Below are 20,727 nucleotides of genomic sequence, written 5' to 3'. Positions count from 1 at the left end.
CATGGGCTCTGTTTATATGCGTCTCAGATCCCTCTTTTTCCATATTTCTTTATTTCTATTCCTTCCATTCTCAACCTTTAGTCTCCTGTTTTTCTGGTTATTCTCCACCGAAGGGACTTGGAATTCATGTTGGTCTCAAAATTGTCACTGTTGCTAGAAAGGAGTACCCGAAGTCACGCTTGCCACACAGTGGGAGCTGCTTTGTAACACTGGTGTGGGTAGAACAATGGTACCATTTACAGGTAAACTAAGGGTAGCATATAGAATTGCAGTTTGGCCCAGCAAACAATATTAATGAGGACTTTGAAAGACAATATTAATGAGGACTTTGAATTTTTTATCCCAAGTGAGATGGAAAATCACTGCAGGTTTTGAGCAGAGTGACATAATCTGGGTGGTTGGTGCTTTGCTAAGGGTAAGCGTGTCGCTCTAGGAACAAAAAAGGACTCTTCACCTGGCCTTCCAGGATCAGGACGCTTCCTGGAAAATAGCCAAGAGACAAGTGTAAAAAGAACAGAGATGAGTTCCAGCCAAAGTCCAGAGGTGAGCTCCAGCACGGAATGCTCAAGGAGTGGAAAGTCTAGGCCGGTCACTAAGGCCCTTGTTAACAGGAAGGGATTTGAACTTGATTCTGAGGTCCATGGGAAGCCAGCAATTTTATGGAGGGGAGGGACATGATAAATGACATGTCCCTTATACAGATCATTCTGGCTGCTGTGTGGAGGGAGGCAAGACAGGAAGCATGAAAGTGATGGAATCCAGAGGTGGGTGTGGCCAACACTAATTAAGTCAACAACACAGGAATGGAGAAAAGGAGCCACATTCCAGAGAAACCGTTCTGGAAAAATCAACAGGAGTTTTTGATTGAGTGGATGTTAAGATTGAGGAAGAGGGAAAGGTCTGAGATGGCCTCCAGGTCCTTGGACAAGGAGGTAACTGCCAGTATATAGTAACCAAAGTCATGCCAATGGATGAGATGAGTCTGATGGATGGACTTCTTTGTGAATGTAGAGCATAGGATCAGACCCACCAACAGCCTAGAGCCCCAACAAAAGGGCCCTTCATTCTGCTTTAGCTCTTGATAAGAGAAGAGACAATGCAGGCAGCTCTGTACTGTAGGTAACACTCACAGGTCTGTCTGTTGTTTAAGAAATGAGGCTTTAGGAAAGGAGGTAAGAGGGTCCATTCTTTTTGCTTGTGGATTTTAATTGCATATTTGCATTGTTGAAAATGAAACATAGCACTGTTAGATCGCAGTATGCTTCATTCTGGAACAGCCCGACTCTTGCACATTTGGCCTGCAAGGATCATTGTCAGGTCTGACCACAGAGATTTTGTTTTCTCTGAAAATATTCCGTGTCTGTCTGTTGGATCCCAGGCCCTCTGCGTTCTCCTACATAACAGTGGTAGTAGCAAGAGGGAGGCAGTGCCATGCTGGCTGTCCTGGGGATTCAGACTTGGTAACGAAATGCAAGTAGCCTGGCTGCTGATACCTGTCTGCCCCCAAGTTAGGAGAAAGCGGGAGGAGGCTGAGGGCTGGGGTAATGAGCAGGCTGCGTGCCTGGAAACCTGAGTACAATTTTAGGTTTAAAAGCAATGTTGGAGAAGGTATCTTTAGGAGGCTGCAAGGCTGAAATTGTATGAAAATGATAGGGTTTAGATTACCCTTGAGACAGACAACCTGCTAGATTTGGATCCACAGACTCGATTTTTATTAGTGTTTCGCACAGAAAACAGTATCAATCAGAAAGGCAGTGATGGCATTTGGTGGCAGGGTGACAAAGAGCAGGAGGACGTGCATTCCAAAGTTTTCATTTGGGCTGAACTGCCATCCTTCCTGCCCCAAACTACGCTGAAACCTGGTCAACTCAGTTGTTGGAATGACAAATAGATATGCAAACATTTTTTGTAATTTATCAAAATAGGAGGACAGACACCTCACCACGCTTGGCTCTGTCCGTACTGCTATTCAGTTTTTGTATTACTATTTCTAATCTGATGGGTTCGGTGTTGCAGCCTTTGCAACCCCCAGGGATGCACTAATTGACATTATTATGCTGCTGCTTTGCATCTTTTTTTAGGATCAGGGTTTATTCCATTTGAAGCTTGCTCTGGGGAAACTGAGTCAACCGAAGCCTTGTGTGGAACCCAACAAATTGTCACACTCCATAAAGGATGTTAGCAAGGAAGAAGCAGAGCAGACTTTGAAGTGACATTTCGGTTTCTTATTTTGTATGGGGGGGGAGGACATAGTAGGTTTGACGGATGTATTTGCCATGGGAAAGGTGTCCAGGAATGGCTTTCTCTCCCTTGATTATATTTTTCAGTGAAGTTGCCAAGAATCAGGGTTTACATAGAATAAATGACCCAGTGACTCTTTGGAAATCTATTTCTCGTTTCGGTATCCTGTAACCACAGTAACAAGACTTCTTCAGGTTGTAGATTTTTAAGAAAGCACATTATAATTGAATTGTTAGTAAATATTGCAGATGAAACAACTGTCACTGTGTAATATAGTTTTCAATGTGCAAATGAATAAGTGCTTGGATGTCCTTTTGTACAAAACCCATTAAGCCTAAATAAACATATAGGATCACGTTGGCCGTGAAGTTATTCGTTGTTTTCCACCTCCTAGGAGAGTGTTGAAGGGTACCATATTAATGTCAGAGGACGGGGAGCCCTCTAGTGGAAAATCATCAGGGCCCATAGTGGAGCAGGAAGGAAAGCCGAGAAGTCACAGGAGGCATGTTAAATTCAGTCCAGCGAGCTGAACTGCGTCATGTAAGCATGACGTGACTTGCTGTGTCCTCCTGCTGATTTGGAAGCTGTTTATCAACAAATCTGTCATGCAGAATCGTCAAGAACATATTGAAGCCTGTGCTAAGTAGGTGCTCAAATTAAAATCATTATTCTAAGGACATACATTAGGTTCTTCATAGCCCTCACCTAAAAAGCCTGGGGAGGGCAAGGTCAGGGAGTAAGGGGGATACATTTTGCTAAGAAATAAAAAACTGAGTCTAAATTCGATGAGATGACCCCCCCTACACATACACCCCCAGGGGGTCATAATGACTACAGTCTGCTCATCTCCAGTTGCCGCTGTAAACAGAAGAACAAACCTTTTCTAATCCTGCCTTCCCCAAGGCCATCACCTAACTTGGGTCATGACGGTCATTATAATTCACTGTCTTGTTTGTCTTGTAACTAGGAAGAAAATGACAAAACATTTTCTCCCTTATTCTCTGACCATAATGCACGTCTGAGATTGTAATACCAGATTTTCCTCAAATTTTTCTTACCCTCTTGGCTAGGGTCATGATATTTCTGTTTGTCCCTTATTGCTGTCACCAATTATTTGTAAGTAAAACGAGAGGAGATTTTACAAATCTCAAAACTTTGCCATTTAAAATAACTTATTGATATCAATGTTTTATATATATACATATATATATATATATGTATATATATATATGGTTTTTAAGCATGCTGTGTGGGAAATACCCTGCTGTACATGTGTGTTCATACGTGCATTCCTAAATACCGTATTTCCCTGAAAATAAGACCTAACTGGACAGTCAGCTCTAAGGCAACTTTTGGAGCAAAAATTAATATAAGACCCGGTTTATATTATATACTATATTATATTACATTACATCATAAGACTGAGTCTTGTATTATAATAAAATAAGACTGGGTCTTATGTTAATTTTTGCTCCAAAAGATGCATTCGAGCTGATTGTCCGGCTAGGTCTTATTTTCGGGGAAACACGGTAATATATAGTATCAGGATTGGCATCCCTTGCTCAGAGCTCTGTTGTTAACCATCATCCAAGAGCTCCTCTCGAGGGTTCGAAAGGCATGTCTCCAGGCAGGAAAAACCTGACTTTGAAGCTTGTGCCCTTCAAAGCCTGAGAAAGATTCATCAGCCACGCAGTAGAGTCAGCCAGTGAAAATGCGGACTTTGCCTCTGTTTCTAATGTGTGACGCTGGAGAGTCTCAGACTGTCTAGTCAGCAAACATTTTTGCCCTTTTTCTGACCAGAAAATGGCTATGGCGAGGCTTTGTAAACCTAGCTATACTTCAAGGACCCTCTAAGACCGCATTGTTCCCTTGCAACCAGCTCAGCTGGACAAATATGGCCGTTTCTGAACTCTTGGGGGTCTTCCTGCCTGAGAGACTCATGGGCATGCTCAGTCATAGGCTGCATGCTCTAGTGCCTTAACTCCTTGCATGTATGTTCTATCTCCTGTTACACGTGTATGCTCTCGAGGGCAAGGCCAGTGTATTATACATCTGGGTCTAGTTCATTCATTCATTCTCTCTTTCATGCACCCAATAAACAGTTATTGAGTCTATCTGGAGCCAGGTCCTGTTCTGTATGGAGATATATTGGCGAACAAAATGAACAAGATCTTTTTTCCTGATAGAGAGAAATGTGGGATAGTCAACCTTAAACTCATAACCACAAATGGAAAAATTTCCACAATGGAAGGAGAAATAAAAATATATACCCTGTGATAAAAGTTATGGAGGACAAAGGATTATGGTACGCTAAGAAAGAACACTGGGTGGCTTTATTTAGACTGGGGGTCAGAAAAGGCCTCGGAAGTGGTGATATTTAAGCTGAAAACCGAAGACACCTGGTATTTCCCTGATGGCAGATGCCAAGAAGTGTTTCTTGCTTTGAGAAATGGTTAACCAGCGCTAAGGTCACGTGGTACAAACCTTCTAACTGCAGAGGATGCCCCTGGCTGTCTTCCAGTGCAACCCATCCCTCCCCTTATTTGTCACCAACCTACATATGTTCTCTCTGGTGTCCCCTGGTTCTCATAGCCCATGGAGATCACTGCCGCATCAGCTCAAGCTACAGTGGGAGTAAATCAATTGGATTCAGTGCTACTTGCAGAGTTAGGACGACGGATATTTTCGCAAATCTACTTATGAAGCATTTTAGCAGGCTATAGGACTCTTCTCCTAACCTTGGCACATGACTTTGACTGCAAAGTTGAAAAGCACATAGCCTTTGGAATTCAGCAGATCTAGGTTGGAACTGAGCACTGTGACCTTGAACAGATCATTTCATAGACTCAGTTTTCTCATCTATAAAATGAGGGCAAGCTCACCTGGCGCTCACAAGGTTTTATGAGAGTTAATGTAACGCACTCAGGCACAGAGAGAAGGCACTCACTAAACCTTCATTGTAATCCCCTGTCTCCCCCCATTTCTCCCTAATTTTATGACCCCTCTGAGCTGCCCTTTGCTTCACACTCACATGAAGGCCACCATCCCTCCCTCAAAACCAGCTCCTTGAGGCTGAATCAGCTTCAGTTATGAGACATAATGGGCCACCCAACAGCAGGGAAGATGTGAGCATGGGGAACGGAGACTGGCTTTGTGCCACTCAGGAGAATAGTCCAGGGCAAGAAAGGGCAACAGGACCGACTCCCGTCATCAAGCTGGGGTCGGCAAAGGATGTGATCCAGGTGGGGCCTGGAGACACCAGGCAGCGTGATCAGTCAGAACCTAGGAGCAGGGTCAGGAACACCCAGACAGAAGCCCAGGACTGCAGGCTTACCTAGGAGGAGCAGAGACGCTGTGATTTAGGGCTCCTTAAGACTTACAGGGACTTGAGCACAAGAAAGAGTCCATTCGAGGTCCCCAGGGAGAGAGGTGTGAGCAGGGCAGGAGGTAGATGTCCACAGAGACTTGTAGGTAACTGCATAGAGATCAAGGTGAGACTGACCTTGGGAAGGTGTAAGGCAGGGCAAACAGGAAGGCAGAGAACTACAGGGAGAAACCTTACAGCAGACAGGACTTTGGGTTTATCCACAAATGCTATATGCGATTCTAATCACATCCCTCTTCTTCCCTTACAGGTAGGTACAGACACTCCAGGCTTGAGAAAGGCGGATCCCAAAGGTCGGAGTGCACTGTTGGCTGATATCCAGCAAGGAACTCGCCTACGAAAAGTCACGCAGATCAATGACCGCAGTGCCCCACAAATCGAGAGTAAGTGCACACCTGGGCCAGGACAGAGCACCTGAACCAAGGGTGGGACATGTGAGGCTCAGCCAGACACCCCTGGCTTGCTCAGGGCAGGGGCCACATTTATTACCCAGGACACACATCGGGCCATCTCAGTCCTGCTCAGTGTACAGGCCACGTGGGTGAGAGAATCAGAGCTTCCCCTTGAGGTCTGCAGGTGGTTTATAGTACATCTTCCATCCCTCTTCAAGCTCTAAAGAAACAAAAACAACTCATGGTGAGATGACTTATTTTGTTGTTGTGATAAAATACACATAATATAAAATTCACCATTTTAACCATTTCAAGTGTCCAGTTCAGTGGCATTTAAACATTCACAATGTGCCTGCAACCGTCACCTCTGTCTAGCTCCTGAACATTCCCACCACCCCAAAAGGAAACCATACCCATCAGCAGTCACTCCTCATCCCCCCACCCCCAGTCCCTGGCAACCATTAAATCTACTTTCTGTCTCTATGGATTTGCCTATTTTGGATACTTCATATAAATGGAACCATGCAATATGTGGCCTTTTGTGACTGGCTGCTTTCACTGTATCATGTTTTTAAGGTTCATCCTTGTAACAGGTACCAAGACTTCGCTCCTTTTTATCGTTAAATAATATATCATTCTATGGCTACACCACCTCGTGTTCATCTATCGTGACGTAACATTTAAATATCCTAGTCCTGTGTCAACATAGTCCTTAAACTCAAGGAGAGGAAAACTAAAGTCTCGCCATTACAAAATGCAAAGTTGTTTTTCCACAAGGAAAAGGATTTCTTCAGCATTCTCTCACAGAATCATACGACTGGAGCTTTCCGTGTCTTCTAGAATATCATAGGGGAAAGAGAGCTCTGTGCTTGGGTCAGATGACCCATGTTGACTTCTGGTTCTGCTACCAGGCAAATCAGGGAACGTCTCTGAGACTCAGTTTGCTCATCTGCACAATAGGGGAGATCATAATAAAACCTGCTCTTTCTTCGATTGAAATAATATGTGCAGAACTAATCACTGTAAGGTATTACTATATCTTCATATATTTTTCATTGTTGAGCATAATGGTAATTCTCAAAAATGGTCCTAAAAATATAATTGTATTTAGTATCTGTAATTATATATGATAGTACACAAAGCTAGGCAAATTATTTTAAGAAATATTTTCAACAATTACAATAAACACTAGTTTCTGGTTAGACCCAGTATCTAATTGGTTAAATTAACCAATAAATCCATTTTATTGAAACACTCACTTCCTAATCATTCCAATGAGGAATATATACTATTAATATTCAGAATAATCTGGCCCCATTCATCCACCAGTAGGCACTCTGCCTTAATTTCTCTGTGCACATTCGCTTCAGACTGTGAAGATTTCCTGCCAGGAATTCTTGTCTTAGCTGAATGTCTTCCATTTTATGTGGTTGGTGATCCCACACATCTGGAAGGCTGGAATTAGCCACACCTCTCCTCCAGGGCTCATGAGCTTTCTCTTCCATAGAAGAAAAGGTGCAGGGAAATATGCGGAGCTCAGGGAGATAGGAAAGAAAAATGCTGAAGCACAAATCATTGCAGATCTTCACTTCTTGATTGCAGTTCTGGGCCTGGCTCTGTGGACAAGAGGTTAAAATTACTGACTGAATTAAATCTGTGGTTTTCTCTGGATAGTCGTCCCACAACAGTCAAGTTGAAAATAGGACCAGCTCTACACTTACCATGTTTCCCTGAAAATAAGATCGGGTCTTATATTAATGTTTGCTCCAAGAGACGCATTAGGGCTTATGTTCAGAGTACGGCATCCTGAAAAATCATGCTAGGGCTTATTTTCCGGTTGGTCTTATTTTGGGGGGAAAACAGTACAATGTTTGGGTTTTATAACTTGAAAGATGCTGTCAGCCCTTCTTTGGCATCTACTATATGGCAGTGTATAGGTCCCTGTGTTTTGGTCACTTTTCAGGCTGCTTAGCCCCAGATGGTCTGTTCTTTGGTAGGCCCAGAGAGGGCAGCAGACAGGCCCAGGCACATGAGTCAGCAGGATATCAAGGCATCCGGTGTTTGGGAAAGATGCTAACTAGAAGGGTAGCATTGCAGGTGGGAGAAAGCAAGGCTTCCACGGGCAGTGGAAGACCTAACCCGGGATGCAAATTGGCTGCTCAGTTCTGCTCACAAATCCTCATCCACTTGCCTCTTCTCTCTAAAGGTTCCAAAGGAGCCAACAAAGACGGGGGAGGGTCTGCAAACTCTCGAGGCGGAAGCACGCCCCCAGCGCTGGGAGATCTGTTTGCTGGTGGCTTTCCTGTGTTGCGACCAGCAGGCCAGAGGGATGCAGCAGGTAAGGAAGAGTTCAGACTGGCTGCCTTGTGATCTTTATCTCCTTAACTTGTAGAACCAACTGGGAAATGCTCACCTGCCAGTAAGTGGCGTGTTGTTAGTGAACAGCCAGGAGCAGGAGATCACGTATTTGGTAGTCTACGCACTGGAAGTTTCCAAAGCACAGAGTTGTTCTCGAGGGATCTTTTAAATCGTCATCCTGTTTAAGTCATCCCACGGTAATAATTGAAGAATGATTTGCCATAGTGTGCAGTATCTGGTGATGGTGACTGTGGCCCAGATTGCAAAGTACAGACAGAAGGTGTAGATCACATTAGATCTTAGTGACATCACTGTGGCCTCACTGGCACTGCCTGAGTCATAGCGATTCTCAGTCATTGTGTCACTTAGGTATCGCTATGTAACTTAGGGCCTTGTAACCGCCATTTATTTAGCTTACAATTTTATACATTGGCAATTTAGGGTGGTCTTCACTGGGCTTCCTCTAGTATTTACAGGTTGGATAGGTGGCTTTGCTAATCTTATACTTCTTGTATCTTTGGTGGCTCTGCTGGGATAACTGGCTGGACGGATCCGTATGATTTCTCAATATCAGACTGTTCAGGGTTTGTTTTCATAGTGGTGACAGGGTTCCAACAGAGAGGACAATAGAGTATAAAGTCTCTTGAGGCTTAGTCTTGGAATTGGCACTTTACTACTTCCTACTACATCCTCTTTTCCAAAGCAGGTCACAAAGCCAACCGAGACAAGGGCGGGGAAAGAGACGTCACCTCTTGGTGAGAGGAGCTGCAAAATGACATTTCAAAGATTATAGAATCAGGAATGAATGGATAATCAAGGCAAATTTGCAACCTGTCTACCATAGTCATTTGTGTTTCAGTAGGTTTCAGATGTTTTGAAAGCATCGCATTAAAATTGAGCAAATATATATTTACTGTGTGCAAAAAAAAAAAAAAGAGAGAGATGTTTTTCCCATTACTGTGCTCTTTAGCCAGCAAGCCGAATAACTCTACGAATCTCATTACTCTAGGGAATATCAAGCCCAAAACATTCCTGGCATAGAATCTTCTGCCATGTGACCTTGGTAACTTTCTCAATGGGCTCTGTGGCTGTTAGGCATTATGAGATACCTTTGCTGGCATCACCTACTGATAAAGTCCAGCAAAGATAAGGGCTCTAGGATGCGTTGAGGTCCAACTGGGACCTTCTCAGAAGCATTTCATTTCCTCGTTTTGCTGTGAGTTTGTCGGACAAGAAAGTGCTGAGGTCATCTTGCATAAAGAGAGCTGGCATTCTTCAAGACCCTCTTCTTTTTCCAACTTCCTGAGTTACCTCTCAAACAAACATCCTTTGGAATATGAAACTTCTCCTAGTTTCTCTTCACAGAAATAAAGATAGGAGACATAACCCCCAGGCAGGTGATAACAGGGACCAGCCAAAGGGAACCAGCAGTATTCCCACTTTTCTCCAACAGGACGTAAGTGTCAGACCTTTGAGCCACTACGTTTGTGAAGACAAGAATTGATCTCTTGAGAGGAGGTCGCAAACCATAATGAAGTGACTAATGATGCCTGTTACAGGGTGGAAACTCAAGGACAGAACCAGCACGTAGACGCATGGCCTGGGTGCCATATCAGAGTAACATACCATGGCGCTCCTGTGTTAGAACTCTCCCATTGACCTCCTTGTCATTCGGAGAACAGTACTTTGGCCTTTGCTATCTCCCTGACCTTCGTGCCTACTGCTCTTGCTGGCTCATGCCCAGCACTCGAGCTTCACTGCCTTCCTTGTTGTTCTGGCACAGACCAGGCACATTGCTGCCACAGGGCCTTTGCACTGACTGCTCCCTTGGCCCGAAACACTATTCCTCAGGAGTCCACATAGCTCACTGTCTCCTTCCCTGCACGTGTCTGCTCAAGAGGCACCTGATCAATTTATCAGTGAGGCTTTACTCATCACCCATAGAAATGCTCTCACCCCATAGCCCCTCCCCCTTGATTTATTTGTCTTGTATTCCTTATCACCATCAGACATATTACATATTTACTGGTTTATTTTCTGTCTTCTCCCTCTAAATGTAAACTCCATGAAGGTAGGAATTGTGTTTTGTTCACTGCCTTAAAAATGGCTCAGCACATATTTGTTGAATGGAGTATGGAAGTGGATAATATGGTGGCTTAGAGCCATTCAGCCCAGAAAACACAGTGCCTCGTGCTCACAGTACTTTTAGGGGCTCGTGAAAATGTTTGAATTTCCTTTTAAATTTGAAAAAAAAAAACACATGAAGTTTTATGGTCAAAGATTTTATTTGTCTTTATACCTAGGCAGTCATAAAATGTAATTTTAAACATTTTTCTTTTCCACAAAGGCAAAAGTGCCCAGGGTCTTCAAACATCAAATTGTGGCTGTGAGGGAGTGATCACTAAAATAAGATGCAGTGAGTAAATATCACCAGCTTGTCCAGAATGTATATTGAGACTCCCACGCAATCCAAGGTCTTCTGGAAACACACATAGATTAAAAGAAGACTTATTTCATCTTTCGATAACCCCTGGCCCTAAAAGCTGATTCCTTTCTTATCAGCAAAGACTCATTGATGCCTTTCCCCACCCGCTTCACGGTCCCCTTGTGTATTTCTGTTTGGATTTCTAGGGCTAGCATTTATGTTGTGAAGGAAAGCCTCTTCCCTTCCTTCGTTGTCACTCATGGTTGGAGCTCTCTCTGCTGGCCCCGAGCTGCCAGGCCTGCCTGGTTTCCTCGCCTGCACTCCTGCCATCCGCTCCTCCCTCTCCTGTGGGTCTCACTTTAAGTACATGCCGCCAGCTCTCTGCTTGACCCCAGCGTGGGCATGAGCATAAGCCGAAAGAGCGTTTGTGCCACCCTTGTTTCTGCTGTTCGTTGTTATGATAAAAATGGGTTTGCCCGTTTCTCATTTGATTGGCTGCTTCTTAAACAGAGGCTCCTGTACTTTTCACTGGCTCACTTTAAGGGTTTTTGAATCTTGGATTCATGGTGTCCTCAATCACAGAAAAGGTTGGGGTTGGTTATTCAGGGGCTGATTCTATGCCTCATATTTGTTATCCCCTTGAAGTTCGTCTAACAACAGGGCATAGAGGGAGGCCTTGCCTTGTTTAGGGAGCTGCCTGGGTTCTCCATCTTCATCTTTGTTTACTTTGGAAACAGGTTTGAGAAGTTGGAGGCAGGAATCCCTGAGCCTGGCACCTGCCCCGAGACCTCACATAAAATGTCCAACGTTGGACGTGTAGGTCCTGTTCCTGGAAAGGTCAAGTGGGGGCCTTCTGCTCTTGGTCATGGTCAGCCAAGCTGTTCTGGCAATGCCTACGTTAGACCCCCCCGGGGGAACAAGGCAGCCAGGGGGGTCCATCAGTGCAAAGCCATTCTTTCTTTCAGAACCACCTCAAATAACCTCCTCAGCAGAGGCCTAACGACATGAATGCCCTGCCTTCAGAAGAGCCATTCCATGGCTGAGACCTATAATGAGCAGTGACTGTCATATCATAGCCAGAGGAGGGACTTCCATTGGGAAAGTCAGATACTGCCGTCCTGCCTGCTTCTGCCCCAGAGTCACCTCCACCACACCTTGCTTTGATTGCCGTGGCTTTTGGCATCAAGTACCTCGGGGTATGATTCAGCACGTGGTTGGGAAAACACACTGGAGACTCATTGACTGAAAAACTCAAAACCACCAGCAGATGTTGGGGTCAAAATCTGAAGTGAAAGATGTGTTTTCTGTTCTGCAGCACCCAGGAAGTGTGAGAAGCAGCCATGTTTTCAAGTGGTTTCCGCATGTTTCCATGGGGATTATACAATATAGGGGTGCTGAAATCGGGAAAAGTGTATTCCCTAGAATTGCGTTTAGGGAGAGCACTGTATTTATTAGGAAATATTTATGAGGAATATTTTGAATGCCTCCTAAGTGGAGAGCGATACTGCAAGGAAATCTGTCGGCAGTGGTTACAGAACTTCTATGCAGGAAACAGGGAGAGATACATTTGTCTCCTTAGGGGTGGGGGAGTGAGAACTCACAGAATGGCAAAAGGGCGCGCCAAGAGTGACAAGGCCACTCCCAGGGAGCACGCTCCACACCAGTCTCCCATGAAATCCATCAAGCACACATGCCTACCATGAGCAATTGGTGGTGGTGGTTGAATTCAAGAGGCGTTGGATTTCCAGTTGGGGTCGTTGTCATGGAGGATTTACAGGCTGAGGGAGCCAAGAGACCAGAAGACAGCGAGACCCTTAGAAACGGGCACACCTCTTTGGGAAAGGGAGCTTTGAACTTCCAGAGACCAAGGGACTGGGAGGTTCAGTCATTGGACCCGGATCCCCACGGCTGGGTGTGTTCAGCTGACTTTGGAGTTACCTTATGTATTCAGGGAATCATGAAGCTTCTGCTCTCAATGCAGGAACAAAGTCCTTGTTCACAGGGACCAGTGAGGAACACCTCCCTAGTTAGAAGGTTCTGGTTGACACCTGTGGACCCAAACTACAGTGTTTCCCCGACAATAAGACCCATCGCTTTAATGCGTCTTTTGGAGCAAAAATTAATATAAGACCGGGTCTTGATATGATATGATATGATATGATATGATATGATATGATATGATATGATACTGGGTCTTATATTAATTTTTGTTCCAAAAGACGCATTAGAGCGGATTGTTCGGCTAGGTGTTATTTTCGGGGGAACAGGGTAGGACATAAAGGCCTAGTGGGTGAGTGAATGCGTGTGAGGGTGGCCCTGAGGTGAGGGAGAGCAGAGGAGGTGGGAGCAGTCCTGTGCCCCGGCTGGGAGACCCGGAGGCGCTGGGCCGATGAGGGTGGAGGTGGAATGCCCTGGGAGGGCTGGTGGGCCTGAGCCGGGCTTGTCTCAAAGGAGGTCAGCTGGGTAATGCTGGCAAGGACCTGGGGGCTGGTCCAGCCGGCCCTCTTGCTGCTGCACCTGAGGCCTGGGTCCACATTCAGGGACAGAGCACCCACCGTGCGATTAACTCACCCACATCACGCTTGTGAACGTTGGTCATTGCTGTCCACACACTTGAGGTTTCTCTGTCCTGTTGTTGCTGAGCTAACTCAGAACTTGTCTCACTCACTTCCAGGTGGCAAGACAGGGCAGGCCCCTGGCTCCCGAGCGCCTTCTCCCCGGCTTCCCATCAAAAGTATCACCGGGCCGCTGAACCCCCCAGCCTCTCCCAGGCTGGGCAATGCCGGCGAGGCGCATGGCGCTGCCAGGACAATCCCTCCTCGCCCCAGCGTGCCCGCCCCACCTCCTCCCACCCCGCCCCCACCTCCGCCGCCCATACCCCCACCCCTGCCCCCTTCCTCCCCCATCAAAGCTCCGCTGGTGTCCCCACTTGGCTCACAGACCAAAGGGAATGCCCCGGTAATTGCACCCCCTATGCCCTCCACACCTCCCCCTCCGCCACCTCCGCCGACCCCACCCCCACTTCCCCCGGCCTCCATTCTCAGTGACAAGGCAGCGAAGCCTCAGCTGGCCCCCTTGCACCTACCGCCCATGCCACCCCCGCTCCCTCTGCTCCCGCCTTGTGGGTACCCCGGGCTCAGTGCGGATGCTGCCAGCCCCACCCAAGATGCTCGGGAGCCTTTTGCCCCGCCGCCCCCACCCCCACCACCACCACTCCCCATTTACGCCTCATGTACCCCGAGGTCCTCAGTGCCTGCGTCCCCTTTGCTCGGCGCTCACAACAGCAGCGAAGCGCCACCCCCGTTGCCCCCTAAGTCCCCCAGCTTCCAGGCCCAGCCCCTGAAGCCCAGCGTGCAGGCCTTGCCGGCACCGCCCGCCCCTCCGGGGTCTCAGATCTTCCTGCAGAAGAAGAGGCCGGGTCGAGGCCCAGGTAAGCGCCGCGGTTCTGGTCCAGGGTGGCCGGACCACAGGGTCACTCGACTGTTACCAGCAATTATGGAAGTGCTAGGGCCAAGCCAGAGACCTGCTTCCATGAGCCACTTGGAAATACCTTGGGATGTCTTACCTCTTACGATTTTGGTTTAGAACATACTATTCAGTGCAGTGGGCACAATAAAAACCTGTTGCATGTTGGAGGTATTTGTGTTAGAGACAGGAAACCAAGAGTGATGGAGGCTAAAAGACTTGTCCAAGATCTTGTAGACCACAAGCCATTACTAGCTGTGTGACCCTGGGCAATCACCTAACCTCTCTGTGCTTCCTTCTCCTCATCTGTTAAATGGGCATAGCAATAGATTCCCCCCTCACGCGGTTGTTGGAACAGGGTTCGGCAAACATGAGATTTGGGGGAGGGTGATTTATTCTTACCATCATTGTTCAGACTCCAAATCTTCTCCCTGGGGTGGACGGTGCAGTTTGTTTCAGAATCAGCTTTCCTGTTCAGGTTTTGGCTGGGTCAGTATAGTCTGGCTCTCAGCCAGCATCTTCACTGGCCCTCAGTAGATTGCATTATCATGCGGCCTTATTTTGAGCAGATACTCCAGCTGACCCAAGAAAACTGAGGGTGTGTATTTTCAACCAGATAGTAAGAATAATTCCTTCACCTAGCCAGCAGTGATGCTTTTGGACTGAGTATATTTGCACCATGAGTACGATTTCTGTATAGTGGAGCAGCTCCATTCACTTTTGGAGTCCTTCTGAATGGAAAGCACATCCACACATCCACACACACCTAAGGACACACACTTGCACACACACACGCTCATCCACGAATGCAAACACGCTCATAAACACCCATATCCATACACGCACATCCCAACATGCATCCATACTGAAACACATATTCCTTGGTCTTTCAGAAAATCATTTGATGCTGAGAGTTTCTTAAAGGTATTTCTTCGTGTTAATATAAGCTCACTGTGGAGCAAATAGCAAGAAATTGAAATCACTCATAAACATCATCCACAAATAAATACTGTCATATTTTGAAGTGTTTTCTTTCTTTTTCCCCCTGAATATATCTATATAGTTACATGGTTAATACTATTAACCAAATAGTTAATACTATTAATACTATTTTGTATATGCTACTTTCTATTCTGTTTTTATTTAATATTATACTAAACACAATTTTGTCAAATCTTTAAAATTCATTGATAAACATATTAATATGATAATCAGTGTATACCATATTTCTAATGTTTAGTTATTGAAGTTGATTCCATTTTTTGTTATTAACAATAATGCTGCAGAACTTTTATAATAATTGTAGTCTACATTTTGGATATATATATTTTTAAGGTACGTTCCTAAAATAGGTCCCTAAAAGAAACAAGGTTTTAATCATTCTCTTCTTAGCTGACTACTCACCATTAAGGCCAGTGTTAGTACTGGTAAGCCCCTTTTGACGCTTGTGATTGTTAAATGTTCATTGTGTGGTTAAAAAAACCCACAATGCTTTAGCTTCAGAGAGATCTGAGTTCAAATCCTGGTTTCCCCACCTACCCCTGTGTAACTTCATGCCAGTTCTTTTTTAATATTCTTGACCCTTGCCCTTTTTTATTCAACAAATGGAAATAAAAATAATAGCACCTTTCACATAGGATTAGTATGCATAGTACGTGACCAGATGTGCCTGAAGTTCTCTGCATGTCGCTGGGCCTCAGAAACGCGGTTTCCTTTCCTTCTCTCTTATTAGATGGAGGGGCAGCTTTTCATCTAAAAGAAGGGTCAGCAGCCCCTCAGCCCTGTTAGTCTATTTGTGGGAGCCCGCAAATCCTCGTAGAGCCTGGTACTGAGGAAGGGAAAACCAGAAAGAGGAGGAAGGATGAGATTATTTTCTTAAACGACTTAAAGCAGAGCGTGGAGCACTGTTTGTCCACCCACAGGCATGGACCTGTATGCACACACCCTTCCATCTGCCTGCATGACCCCTGCACCTGGCTTTGCTCAGATTCCAGCTGTGGCTCCATCAGACAGTGCAAGGCCCAGCCATGGGCTAGGGGGGGAAGCCTCAGCTTGGACCTGGGCACAGAGGGAGGTGCAGTGTGGCTCATACTCGTATTGGAAGGTGGAGGCTTCACGATGTCTTTCACGGAGGGGGTCCCCAGCAGGGCTGGACTTTTAGGACTCCCTCAGTGGTTCTTATCCTTAGACAATGGTGCCAGTTCTTGGGGGCCAACCCTGGATCCTTGAACTCCAGGCTAGATTTCTGGGCCCTGGTCACATGGGCCTGGTTTGGATTGAGAATGTGACCAAGAGGTGACAGATTTGGGGTACAGGTCAGGAGTGTGGAGTTGGGTACACAGCTGGGATGTGGGGAATTGGGGGGCAGGGGACCAGGGGCTGAGCAGATGGCTGGTAAGGGCATGAGGCTGCCCTTCTGCACTGGGTCTGGAGCTGAAGGGAGCGGGGATCCCTGATGCTGGCAGGTGGGGGAGAACACCTATACCTGGTGGGACGCCTTGGCCTGCTCCAGGGCGGAAACTCAAGGCCAGGAGCAGATGCTCTGGCCTCCTTCCTTGTGGTTTTGGATGTGAAACTTAGTTTTCCATGAATAAAACGAAGGTCATTTCTGCTTCAGACCAACTGGGGCGTGGGGGGTGGGGAGAGAAAGAAGTTATAACTAAACATCTTGGCATAGATACCAGTGGTGCAATTGTCATCATTTCTTGAAGCAGAATGAGTAGAATATCTACCTACATTGAGGTGCCAAGCCAGTGGTCGTTCATTGCCAAACGAGTCATACAAAAAAGTACTGGCAAGGGAGAGAGAGAGACCCCTGATGACAGGGGTCATCAGAGAAGGTCTGATAAAGTAGGTGGGATTCAAGCTGGGCCCTGGTGTGCGGGGTGGGTTGAGATTGACTGGAAGGAAAAACGAGAGTCTGTAATGTGGGGGAACCAGTGTGAGTAGAAACGGGACAACAGCAAGCCCCTGACAGCTTGTTCTTCTAGCTCCCTCACCGACAGTTTTTCCCTCTCACAGGACTCTGCAATGGTTCCCCTTCTGTGGGCTGTACCATCTGATGACAAGGGTTGTCATCATCATTAATGTTATTGTCGCAGCTAACATTTATTGAGCCCTTACTCCACACCACTTGACTTAAATCAACACATTTGACCCTCTCAACAACCCTGGGAGGTGTATGTACTATTATGATTCCCATTTGACAGATGAGGACACTGAGGCACAAAGAGATGGAGTTATTATCCCAGTGGGAGAATTGGGATTCGGTCCCAAGCAGGTTGCCCTTTTACTCACCATATCCTATTACACCCACAGAAGGGTGAAAGGTGAGGTATTGAGATCTTGGGTGTAACAGGATATGGCGATCCCCATTCCTGTATCTGAATACACTGTCATGTTCTCTGTAAGGGACCAGTGGGGGAAAGCTAAATCCACCCCCGGCACCTCCTGCAAGATCACCCACCACAGAGCTTTCGAGCAGGAGCCAGCAGGCCCCAGCCTGGACCCCGACACAGCAGCCCGGAAGTCAGCTGCGGAACGGAAGTCTGCATATTATCGGTGAGTGAGGTCACTGTCTGCCAGGCTGGCTGCCAGTGAGGCAGTGGTTTCCCAGGCCCCTGAAGACAGATTGCAGGCCCGTGGTGCTATCATTTTAGGGTGCATGCTTTGCAGGAACAGGGAGCTCATTGTTATACAGAACAACCTACAGGTTGTGTTAAACATAGGGTTTCTCTTGAGTCTTTCTGGGGGGTTCCAGAACCCACTCTCCAACCTTTTGATTGAGCTTAGAAAAAGGGAAGAAAACTAATGTTTAAACTATGTGTGTGTGTGTGTGTGTGTGTGTGCACCTCCGTGGAGAAATCCATGTGTAAGGCTAAAAGAACAGAGTGATTTGGAGAAGGTGAGTGGATGGACGAAAGCCCAGTAGGCACGGGGATAATTAGGACAAAAATATGGGGCAGGAAGGAGAGTCACCTGGAGTCAGATGTGACCAAAAATCTTTGGGGGTTGAGCTACTGTCAGACATACAACCTAGATCACAAAGCATGGACTCAACCCATGAAAGAGCCAGAAGCCCCCTCGCCTCTTGCCATCAAGAGCTCAGAACAGAACCCATTTGCTTTGGGGAGCCCACTCCCCAACTGGACACAAACCGTGCTCCTTCCCACCAATCAGGCCGAGGACTCCTGTTCTGCCCATCCCCTCCCCACCAAAGATGTCCCCAGGAGCTCAGGAGCGGTTTTAGGCCCCAGGGACTTTGCTGGTCCCTTGGTGCCGCCAGGTTCCCCACCTCTGACTCTGGACCCTGGGCACTTCTGCTCCCCATTGGTTGAAGTAAGTTGGGGTGAGTGATGGGGAGAGTCTATTGATTTCACTTTTCTTAATTCCCCTTGTCTCAGCTAAACAATAACGATTGAGACATGGATGGATGTCTTGTGGGGAATAGCCTTGCCATTAAAACCCTTGCACCAGGCATACAAACCTGTGTACTCCTGGAAATTATCAAAACTTGGGTCATCACAGTAACTAAAGTAACTTTGCCATTTCCTGTGTGTGCAGATGACTTTGAATCTAAATTCACATTCCATTCTGTGGAAGACTTTCCTCCTCCGGATGAGTATAAACCATGCCAGAAGATTTACCCCAGCAAGATCCCTAGAAGTAAGTGCCACCTTGATAAGACTCCTGATTTTCCCTGACCCTCCAGAATTTGATGCTTGCTGAGCGTTGATTGGGTACAGACTGTCTAAAGGATAGCATTATGATTTCACTGCAAGAATACAATGATGCTATTCTTACTTCTGGAAGTTTCAGAATGTTTATTTGTCCCAATCACCAAGGTTTCATTTAGAGGTATTTACAAAATACCAAAGTTAATTGTTTAGCATCAGATTTGGGTGCCTGAACTTACCCCCTTGTCTCTCCCCTCTCTGAGGCTTTTGGAGCTAACCACAGGTTAGGTTTAAGGAGCTAACCACAGGTCCTCTTGGAGTCAACCTGGGAGAGATCTCTCTTTGCTGGCCTGTGGGATTGCACATTTAGAGAGAAGTGACCATGTGGGCTTTTAAAATAATATGTAAAGACTACTTCTCTGAATTAAGAGACAGCGAAAAACAAGAGAAGGATAAAGAAGGACAGAGGGAAATCATGCCCATCTATGGTTTAAATAGACCATGATGATTGGGAGGAGAGAGGTGCTGTGTCAGGCGCCTGTTTCTGCTCAGTTCAAGTTCAGCAGATGGGCATGTACTTCCCACTATGCACCAGGCTCCATGCTGACACCAGAGACGACAAGTGTAAGAAACAAGGTCCCGACCATCAAGCACCTACCATGCGCACTCCAGGGATAGAAGTGAGAAATCAGCTAGGTCACAATGGAGTGTCTTAATCACTGATCGTTTAAAGTGCTGCAAGTACTGTAGTACTGTAAGTGCTCCCGCTGCAAGTACTGCAGTACTGTAAGTGCTACCGCTGCAAGTACTGTAGTACTGTAAGTGCTACCGCTGCAAGTACTGTAGTACTGTAAGTGACACCGCTGCAAGTACTGCAGTACTGTAAGTGCTACCGCTGCAAGTACTGTAGTACTGTAAGTGCTACCGCTGCAGGTACTGCAGTACTGTAAGTGCTACCGCTGCAAGTACTGTAGTACTGTAAGTGACACCGCTGCAAGTACTGCAGTACTGTAAGTGCTACCGCTGCAGGTACTGCAGTACTGTAAGTGCTACCACTGCAGGTACTGCAGTACTGTAAGTGCTACCACTGCAAGTATTGTAGTACTGTAAGTGCTACCGCTGCAAGTACTGTACTACTGTAAGTGACACCGCTGCAAGTACTGTAGTACTGTAAGTGACACCGCTGCAAGTACTGTAAATGCTACCGCTGCAAGTACTGTAGTACTGTAAGTGCTGCCGCTGCAAGTACTTTAGTACTGTAAGTGACACCGCTGCAAGTACTGTAGTACTGTAATTGACACCGCTGCAAGTACTGCAGTACTGTAAGTGCTACCGCTGCAAGTACTGCAGTACTGTAAGTGACACCGCTGCAAGTACTGTAAGTCATACTGCAGTGAACCACCTCAGATGTGCCTCGCACTGTCCTATGTGTTTTGCATATCGTAAGTCCCAAGAAAGTTTCCACGTAGGGAAAAGGAGGTCCAGACAGGCCAACCTTTAGACTCAGGAAATTCTAATCTAAACTTACTGCGTTTTGAGCCCATGGTTTCCAGTCTCATCCCTGAGAATAGAAGAAAAGCGATGCCCACACAGCTCACCAGGAGGGCGCACTTGGCAATCTGTGCTGTGTTCCTCTCATCTCAAAGAAATGTTCAAATCTGTTCCCCTCACCAAAAAAGAATCTACTCAGGTAGACGCCATTAAAAAAAAAAAAGAAAAGAAAAGAAAACCTATTAAATGAACGGACATCCTACAGACCAGAAAGGGCATTTGCAATTTCAAAAA

General features: G+C 46.3%; 1 protein-coding gene across 1 annotated transcript in view; it reads left to right on the top strand.

The window, feature by feature from the left end:
• Positions 1-20,727, top strand: part of WIPF3 (WAS/WASL interacting protein family member 3) — a 79,948-nt gene that overhangs the window by 50,237 nt on the left and 8,984 nt on the right. Inside the window, exons 3-7 of the mRNA XM_081079840.1 lie at positions 5,877-6,009; positions 8,225-8,356; positions 13,476-14,231; positions 17,678-17,827; positions 18,830-18,931. Of these exons, the coding sequence (XP_080935966.1) occupies positions 5,877-6,009; positions 8,225-8,356; positions 13,476-14,231; positions 17,678-17,827; positions 18,830-18,931 (1,273 nt within the window). The remainder of the gene's footprint in view (positions 1-5,876; positions 6,010-8,224; positions 8,357-13,475; positions 14,232-17,677; positions 17,828-18,829; positions 18,932-20,727) is intronic.

This window comes from Rhinolophus hipposideros (genome assembly GCF_964194185.1).
Source record: "Rhinolophus hipposideros genome assembly, chromosome: 18".
NCBI classification, from domain to species: Eukaryota; Metazoa; Chordata; class Mammalia; order Chiroptera; family Rhinolophidae; genus Rhinolophus; species Rhinolophus hipposideros.
The sequence above is the reverse complement of the archived record's forward strand: the minus strand, read 5'-3'. Positions and strand labels throughout refer to the sequence as shown.